The sequence below is a fragment of the Pithys albifrons genome, chromosome 29 (genome assembly GCF_047495875.1).
Source record: "Pithys albifrons albifrons isolate INPA30051 chromosome 29, PitAlb_v1, whole genome shotgun sequence".
NCBI classification, from domain to species: Eukaryota; Metazoa; Chordata; class Aves; order Passeriformes; family Thamnophilidae; genus Pithys; species Pithys albifrons.
Window position 1 is genome coordinate 2,174,454 of NC_092486.1, and position 9,525 is coordinate 2,183,978.

The following is a 9,525-nucleotide window of genomic DNA, read 5'->3' on the forward strand; positions in this document are numbered from 1 at the left end:
GAGCAAGAAAAAGTGAAACTGGGAGTGGGCACCAGTTCCCTTTGGATGAGAAGATGAAAAACAAGCTCAGGTTATTTGCTGAGGAGCAACATTTGAACTCCCACAGAGGAGACTTTAAAACAGAGATACTTTTGAACTCCCATGGAAGAAACTTTATCATTTATTTCTGTGTCAGAACTATTTCAAACACAAGAAAAAGCCTCTGTGCACAACTATCACACTCGAGAATGTCCTTTTCAAATGGATTTTATCTTCTATTTTATCTTCTGTCCCTCTGCACTGATGTTGGACATTGGAAATCCACCTTCTGTGGCACTGACAGGTCTTCCAAGTTTGGACCACACGCTCCAAGTGACAACAAAATATCTGATCTTGTGGGAAATGTGGCTGTCTCTGGTTATCACTGGCAGAGAATTGGCTGCATGATCTCTTTCTATGATCAGGTGACCCACCTGGTGGATGAGGGGAAGGCTGTGGGTGTGTCTGTCTGGACTTCAGCAAGGCCTTTGGCACTGTCTCCCATAATATACTCCTGGAAAAGCTGGTAGCCCATGGCCTGGACAGGTGTCCCCTCTGCTGGGTCAGGAGCTGACCCAGAGAGTGCTGGTGAATGGAGCTGCATCCAGCTGGTCCCCAGTGGTGTCCCCAGGGGTCTGTGTTGGGTCCAGTCCTGTTTAACATCTTTAGTGATGGTTTAGATGAGGGGATTGAGTCCATCACCAGCAAATTTGCTGCTGACACCAAGTTGGGAGGGAGTGTCGACCTGCTGGAAGGCAGGAGGGCTCTGCAGAGGGATCTGGAGAGACTTGAGGGATGGGCTGATTGCAATGGGATGGAGTTCAACAAGGCCAAGTGCAGGTCCTGCCCTTTGGCCACCCCAAGCCCTGCAGCGCTCCAGGCTGGGCACAGAGTGGCTGGAGAGCAGCCAGGCAGAGGGACCTGGGGGGACTGAGGGACAGGAAGCTCAACAGGAGCCACCAGTGTGCCCAGGTGGCCAAGAAGGCCAAGGGGATCCTGGCCTGGATCCAAACTAGCGTGGCCAGCAGGCCCAGGGCAGTGACCCTTCCCCTGGACTCTGCCTTGGGGAGGCCACACCTTGAGTGTTGTGTTCAGTTCTGGGCCCCTCAGTTGAGGCAAGAGATTGAGGGGCTGGAGCGGGGCCAGAGAAGAGCAACGAGGCTGGAGAAGGGACTGGAGCACAAGTGCTGTGGGGAGAGGCTGAGGGAGCTGGGGGTGTTGAGCCTGGAGAAGAGGAGGCTCAGAGGTGACCTCAGCACTGTCTGGAACTGCCTGAAGGGAAGTTGTGGCCAGGTGGGGGTTGGTCTCTTCTCCCAGGCACTCAGCAATAGGACAAGGGGGCACGATGGGCTCAAGCTCTGCCAGGGGAAATTGAAGTTGGAGAGCAGAAAGAAATTCTTTGCAGAGAGAGTGCTCAGGGATTGGAATGGGCTGCCCAGAGAGGGGGTGGATTCCCCATCCCTGGAGGGTTTGAACCTGAGCTTGGCCGTGGCACTGAGTGCCATGATCTGGTAAAGGGACTGGAGTTGGACCAAGGGTTGGACTTGATGATCTGGGAGGGCTTTTCCAACCCAAACCATTCTATGATTCTATGGATGTGGCACTGAGGGAGAACCCACCACGTCTTGATCCAACCCCACTGTGAGAATCCACCATGTCTTGATCCAACCCCACTGTGATCACCAGCCCAGGGCACGGAGTGGGGTTGGATCAAAGGTTGGACTTGATGATCTGGGAGGGCTTTTCCAACCCAATCCATTCTATGATTCTGTGATTCCATGTAGTAAAAAAAAAAAGCAATAATTAAAGGTATTTAATAAATGTGCTTGCAGGTGGAAGGGCCACAGATCCAGCCGAGATTGGGGGCAGAACAATGAGCTACTTAAGGCTTTAAATAGAACCCCTGCCCAGGGAAGCCAAGGCCACTTGGCAGCCCCAAAGTCACCAGCCAGCAGGAGTTGTTTGTCACCTCCCTCATCCAGGAAGCTTTGCCACAACACTCGTGGCATGAATATTTATCAGCCAAGTGGAACTATTAAAATTTCTGAGTCAGAAATAAATTGATCAAGATTATGGAGTGAGTCAGTGCAGAGCCAGAAATAGCATTCCCAAGGCCTGACTTTGTGCTTGAACCACTCCACAGGTTCCTTGAGGCGTTTCAAGGATGTGATTAATGTTTGTCAAGTAATTTGAATCCTTGGATGGAAAATGCTGTGACAATGGCAGGGTAGGAGGGACAGAAAACCACACATGGGGCACGATGGGCTCAAGCTCTGCCAGGGGAAATTGAAGTTGGAGATGAGAAGGAAATTCTTTGCAGAGAGAGTGCTCAGGGATTGGAATGGGCTGCCCAGAGAGGGGGTGGATTCCCCATCCCTGGAGGGTTTGAAACTGAGCTTGGCCGTGGCACTGAGTGCCATGATCTGGTGAAGGGACTGGAGTTGGACCAAGGGTTGGACTTGATGATCTCGGAGGGCTTTTCCAACCCAATCCATTCTGTGATTCTGTGGATGTGGCACTGAGGGAGAATCCACCATGTCTTGATCCAACCCCACTGTGAGAATCCACCATGTCTTGATCCAACCCCACTGGGATCACCAGCCCAGGGCACAGAGTGCCAGAGTGATCCCAGTGGGGTTGGATCAAGGGTTGGATTTGATGATCTCAGAGGTCTCTTCCAACCCAAGTGAGAAGAGCAACGAGGCTGGAGAAGGGACTGGAGCACAAGTGCTGTGGGGAGAGGCTGAGGGAGCTGGGGGTGTTCAGCCTGGAGAAGAGGAGGCTCAGAGGTGACCTCAGCACTGTCTGGAACTGCCTGAAGGGAAGTTGTGGCCAGGTGGGGGTTGGTCTCTTCTCCCAGGAACTCAGCAATAGGACAAGGGGGCACGATGGGCTCAAGCTCTGCCAGGGGAAATTGAAGTTGGAGAGCAGAAAGAAATTCTTTGCAGAGAGAGTGCTCAGGGATTGGAATGGGCTGCCCAGAGAGGGGGTGGATTCCCCATCCCTGGAGGGTTTGAACCTGAGCTTGGCCGTGGCACTGAGTGCCATGATCTGGTAAAGGGACTGGAGTTGGACCAAGGGTTGGACTTGATGATCTGGGAGGGCTTTTCCAACCCAATCCATTCTATGACTCTAAAAGAAACAGTAGCTGTAAATTCTTAGGAAAGGCTTTTTGTACTGATGTGAAATAAAAAGGTTTTCCTTCGGAAAAAGAAAACCCTTTAAGTTGATTGAAATCAAACAAACATTTAGACAGCAGATTTACTTCAAAGAGCTGAGCCAGGCTGATCCCAGTTTTACCTCGTGGTTCCAGGGAGTTCTGAGTGTTTGGAGCAAGTTAAAGAAAGAGGAGAAGCTGTGGCTGCCCCATCCCTGGGAGTGCCCAAGGCCAGGCTGGAGCCCCCTGGGAAAGTGGGAGGTGTCCCTGCCCAGGGCAGGGGTGGCACTGGGTGACCTTCAAGGTTCCTCCATCCCAGCCCATTCCAGGGCTCCTGCCCATCCCTGGCAGCTCCAGCTCCGTCCCACCAGCAGCTCTGGGGGTCTCAGCCCCTCCTCAGCTCCAGCCCAGAGGCAGCTGAAAGACTTGGGGTTCAACTGGCACTGGGATGGATTTCAACTGGCAGGGAGTGGGTTGAGGTGGGATATTGGGAAGGGGCTGGGATGGGATTCCCAGAGGAGACCTGAGAGCCCCTTCCAGGGCCTAAAGGGGCTCCAGGAGAGTTGGAGAGGGACTGGGGACAAGGGATGGAGGGACAGGACACAGGGAATGGCTCCTACTGGAAAACTGATTTAGTTTGATACTGGGAAGGAATTCCTGGCTGGGAGGGTGGGGAGGGGCTGGACTGGAATTCCCAGAGAAGCTGTGGCTGTTCCATCCCTGGGAGTGTCCAAGGCCAGGCTGGAGCCCCCTGGGACAGTGGGAGGTGTCCCTGCCCAGGGCAGGGGTGGCACTGGGTGATCCATAAGGTCTCTTCCAACCCAAACCATTCTGGGATAATCAAGTCTTAAACACACCATTATAACTTTTAATTTCTCATTTTAGTACTTCTAAATGCCAACCTGTTGCATCCCAAGGGCTCTTTGCCCTGCTCACCCCAGCTGGATTATTTCTGCTGTGCTGATGCACCCTGGAAATGCTTTGGTTGTTTTTTATGTTCTTTTATTTGGTATTTTAGAGCACTGTCGATTCCGGAGGTGACTCCGAGGGGCAGTGGCCACACCTCCCTGGGAGCCCTCGCGTTTCTGAAGCCTCCACCCCCCTGTTCAGTCCCGCTTTGCCTCCTAGTGGAGATCCCTGGCACCGAAAACCAGCAGAAAATCCTGTTTTCTGTCTGCAAAGGACGAGACTATTAAAATTCAGGGGTAAAATTCAGTGTGTGGAGAAATGGCATTCGGGTTTTATTCTCTCAGCTGTATCCCAGCAGAGTCAGGCACTGGTTTTGTTCCAGCCACTGCTCATTTCTACACGCCCAAACCTCTCCAAACCAGGTTAAATAAGATGTTTGCCCAGAGCAAACACAGACAAACACGGAGTTATTACACAGCAGCCTCTCTCCAGTGCCCCAGTTCTTCCCTTTACAACAACCAATTCCATGGGAAAGGGCAAAAGGAGGCACCTCTTCATCAATAAAAGGAGTGTTTGATGTGAGTCGGGAGGTTTTTCACCTCCACAGCTCGAGGGGAAGAACTGAAGAGCAGCACAGAGGAAATTACTGCCCATCTCTGTTCTACCCAAACCCAAGATGACAATAAAATAAACCCCAAATCCATTAAAATACTGGGATTGATCATCCACAGCCCCTCTGCAAGAGGGGGAAACGAGAGGGTTGTGCTTCTCAGCATCAGCTGGGCTTTTACCAGTGAGACTGGTAATAAAAGAATATGAATTTAAATATTAAATGCTCCAGTGCTGTCCCAACAGCAGTGGGAAAGCAGGTGCTGCTCCAAATCCACCCTGTTTTCCAGGCACTCCCAGCAGGGAAATGCCAAAGGGAGCCCCCCAGGGCAGGGACCCAGAACCTGCTGCCTGGCACAGAACAGGGGACACCGTTCCACAGGACCAGGACCTGTCCTGGAGAAGAGGAGGGGGACAGGAAAGGGGACAAAAAGCATCCTGACAACGTGTATTCTCTGCATACTTTTATTAATAAAATAGACGATTTACAGCATGATCAGTGGACAGTGTGCTTAGAGAATTCTCCAGCTGGGCATTGTGACAGCACAGGCAGGGGCTGGGGTTGGGGAGGGCAGAGCAAACCTCGGCTGACACGTTACCAACAACCCCAAAGCCTTTCCCAAGCCAAGCTTTGAGCCATCCCAGCAGGTCCCAGGGGAGTGTTGTTGTACTGGAGTATTGCTCTGGGTGAGTCCACCTGGTCACTCTGTGCCCTCCTCAGTGCCCATGGCCTGGATCTGTGCCAAGAACCATCTCAGAGCATCCCTGGGGACAGGGACAGGGACCTCAATGCCCCCACCTCATCCTCCCAAACCAGCATCATTAACCCACACCCTGCAGGAAACAGCTGAATTTTAGCATCAAATCACCTCCTCACCCTCCTGATAAGATAAAGAATAAACCTTGGCCCTGAGCCTGTAAACACCTGTACACATGAGTAATGTCACTCAACGAGTTGTTTCCTTAACTAAAAGTATTACTAAGTCTGGTCGTTGGAGTAAAATTAGTCACATGCAGGAGTTTATTCACCCACTGGAAAACAGCTGCTGTCCCTGGGGCAGGTGAACTGTTTTTACAAGGCTGACAGGTGAGAAAAAAGGTAAAATCCTTACAAAGGCTCATGGTCAGTCATGCATGGCACAAGACAAATATTGTATTTAAGAGAACCAGATTAATAAATATTAGAATTTTTTACATTTTCAAACCACTGCACAAGGACTTTGAGAAATTAGTGATTGCAAGAGTAGTCTCGTTAACAACCTCTAAATTAACAACCTCTAACCCAGCCAGAATTTTACAGCAGAAACAGTATCTCAGTTGATCAAATCATAAAGGCATTTTAATAACTACCTCTATCTAAGCCACAGAAATAATTAAATGTATTTCAGGTAACCAAAAAGTGAAAATTATCCCAGTCAAGGTAAGTTCACTACGACTTTCAACCACTGAACATTTCCGTGAGGGATGAGTAAAACCTAAAAGCACAACCAGCAAAAATACCTGGAGGTAAAAACTCATGAGCCTCATAGAGCATCAGGATCTGGTTCATCTTTGGCTAAGCCTCATGTGCTGAAGAGTTTCAGTCTCTCACATCACTACGAACAGATTTCATGCAGCTTCTGCATCCACGTGTTGGCACCGTCGCACCTGGGAACGTTTCTCCAAGTGCAGGAACTTTGCAAAGCCAAAAAGCAACACTGGCATGGTTAAAATGACATTTCCACTGGGTTACAGCAATAAAATACAGAAGATGGAGCAGCAGAATGCAGTGCAGTCATGACCTACAAACCACGTGGTGCTGCTACTACAGAACATCCCACGGCCACGAGCTCAGACTATTCCTTACAAAGCCAGGGGGACTCGGTGCTCTAAGCAAGGCATTGAAGGCATTTTGTCCTAAAACAAGGCAGCAAAAAACCCAGGACAAAACTAAACATTAAGACATCAGTCCCATAAAATGGATTTTAAAACCTGAAGATTCTATTCTCGTTCAGTTTAAAAAAAAAGAGCCTTGGAGGACACTGGAAGAGGAGCTGAGGGCTCGGATCAAACACCTGACAGCAGTTGGTGGTGCTGGGATGGAGGTGGTCACACACTGGTTGGTGTTCTGGTCACTCAGGAGTGAATGCAGGTACCTGTGAAATCCCTCCCTCTCTTCATTCCCAGGAAAAATAATTAATACTGGTTAAAATCATTACAAAAAACATCATTTTATTTTCATGCATCTAAGGTAAAACACAGAGTATTTGTATAAAGAGGTAGATTAAAAAAAAAAAAAAGAAAACAGATTCTCCATTCTTTGTCACTTTTATTCAGTAGTTTGGTTTTTTTTAACCTTATTTTCTCTTTTTTTTTGGTGCCAGACATGGCAAGGAGTGATTACAGTCAACTGTTTATTAAAACATTTGTTGCAACACAGCCCCCCTTTGCCACTGACCCCAAACGGACCCACGTTATGTGCTTTATTTTGTTTTCTCTATACACCACCACCAAGGCGAGGTGGAGGGGACCAAGGGGAGGGGGAGTCCAGGAGGCCAGAAGGAGGAGGAATGCTACAAGCCACAGCAAGAATGAGCTGTATTTAATAAAAAAAGGGGGCCACGAATGATACAGTAATGAGGTTACACAATTAAATCCCATAGCATGATTGAAGGCTTTCCCTGTGTCTGACGTCACCACAATGGAAGGCATAAAAAGTGGAGTAAACCGATGTTGAGACAGTCCAGTCTAGTCCATTAGGCAAGATGGTGCAAGTAGTCATTTAAATTAAAAAGTGCCCTATCCTCACCTAAATGGCTAGCAGGCATGGAGACAACAGAGCCACAGAGCCTTCTCCATGGAGCTATAAAAGTGTGTTGTCATATGGCACATTTTAAACACTGGAAGGGGGTGCCATACTGGACCTCACTCGCTTTCGTTACGGGTACAAATGCAAGATTCAACTATTTCAACTATGCAGGAAGTGACTCTTCAGTTAGGAATGCCAACCCTAATTCATCTTGTCTTGAAATATATACAAGTTGTTTGTGGTGGCTACGGCGATGATGTTCTCCTTGGGGTGCCAGGCCGTGTGCAGGATCTTCTTGTTGAAGTCCAAGCTGTCGACGCTGATCTCGTCCTTCTTCCTCTTGCCGCTGGCGCAGACCTTGCGCGGCTTCAGCACCGTGCGCGGCTTGTTGTTCTCGCGCGACGCCTCCAGCGTCACGTCCCGCTTGGAGTTCCTGTCGAACATCCTGAAGAAGTTGTTGTAGGAGCCCGTCATGACGATGCTGCGGGGAGGGAGGGACAGAGGGAGGGCAGGTCAGGGGCAGCTCCTGCCTCGGGTCACACCCCAGGGACAGGCGGGGAGGAGGCACAGCCGGCCCCAGACCTGCCACAGCCACGGGGGACGTTCCAATGCACAACTTCACTTCTGCTCTCTGTGGTTTATAGTTAGTGCTGTGTGTCATCTTATATATAACACATGCCAGATAATTAAAAATCATATTAAAATTAAATATAACTAATTAAAATATTTGACATTATATGAGTATATATTTATATATTGTTCTCATGACATTATCTTATCAATATTAAATATTATTCTATATTATACATATAAGACAAATTACAAATACATTGTATGTAATACATACAATCATGTATTTTTATATACATTCTGTGTTATGATTTCATAGACACTGTTACATTATGATTTCTTAGGCACTCTGTTATATTATGATTTCATAGACACTGTTACATTATGATTTCTTAGGAACTCTGTTATATTATGATTTCGTAGACATTCCATGTTGTATTATGATTTTATAGACAGTTATATTATGACTTTATAGACACTCTACATTATATTATGATTTCATAGACACTCTGTTATATTATGATTTTATAGGCACTCTGTTATATTATGATTTCACAGGCACTCTATGTTATGATTTCATAGACACTCTATGTTATATTATGATTTCACAGACACACTGTTATATTATGATTTTATAGACACTGTTATATTATGATTTTATAGACACTGTTATATTATGATTTTATAGACACTGTTATATTATGATTTTATAGACACTGTTATATTATGATTTCATAGGCACTCTATGTTATATTATGATTTTATAGACACTGTTATATTATGATTTCATAGGCACTCTATGTTATATTATGATTTTAGACACTGTTATATTATGATTTTATAGACACTATATTGATTTCATACACTGTTATATTATGATTTTATAGACATTCTATATTCTATTGTGATTTTATAGACATTCTATATTCTATTGTGATTTTATAGACATTCTATATTATATTGTGATTTTATAGACATTCTATATTATATTGTGATTTTTATAGACATTCTATATTATATTGTGATTTTATAGACATTCTATATTATATTATGATTTTTATAGACATTCTATATTATATTGTGATTTTATAGACATTCTATATTATATTATGATTTTACAGACATTCTATATTATATTATGATTTTACAGACATTCTATATTATATTATATTATATTATGATTTTACAGACATTCTATATTATATTGTGATTTTACAGACATTCTATATTATATTGTGATTTTATAGGCACTCTGTGCTATATTATGATTTACAGACACTCTGTGTCCTATCATGATTTTTATATTTTATAAGGCACAATTTGCAATTATATTTCATTTATATTTAAAGTGCCTGTTTGCAGACCAGCTTGGCAAGGTGTTCAGTGGCACAGAGAGGAATCCCACTTGCCTGTCCAGTCCGTTCCAACAGCACTCGAACTTGTCAAAAATGCAATCGTTCTCATACAGAGAGCA

At 46.1% G+C, this 9,525-nt stretch overlaps 1 protein-coding gene across 2 annotated transcripts in view; it reads right to left on the bottom strand.

The window, feature by feature from the left end:
- Positions 1-6,981: 6,981 nt before the first annotated feature.
- The window catches only part of PPP2R2A (protein phosphatase 2 regulatory subunit Balpha), a 52,794-nt gene continuing 50,250 nt past the window's right edge, over positions 6,982-9,525 (bottom strand). For both annotated transcript variants that reach the window (XM_071579089.1, XM_071579088.1), the window contains exons 9-10: positions 9,461-9,525; positions 6,982-7,962 (exon numbers count right to left, since the gene is read on the bottom strand). The exon at positions 9,461-9,525 is cut by the window's right edge and continues 27 nt beyond it. In XM_071579089.1, coding sequence (XP_071435190.1) covers positions 7,683-7,962; positions 9,461-9,525 — 345 coding nt within the window. In that variant the 3' untranslated portion in view covers positions 6,982-7,682. The remainder of the gene's footprint in view (positions 7,963-9,460) is intronic.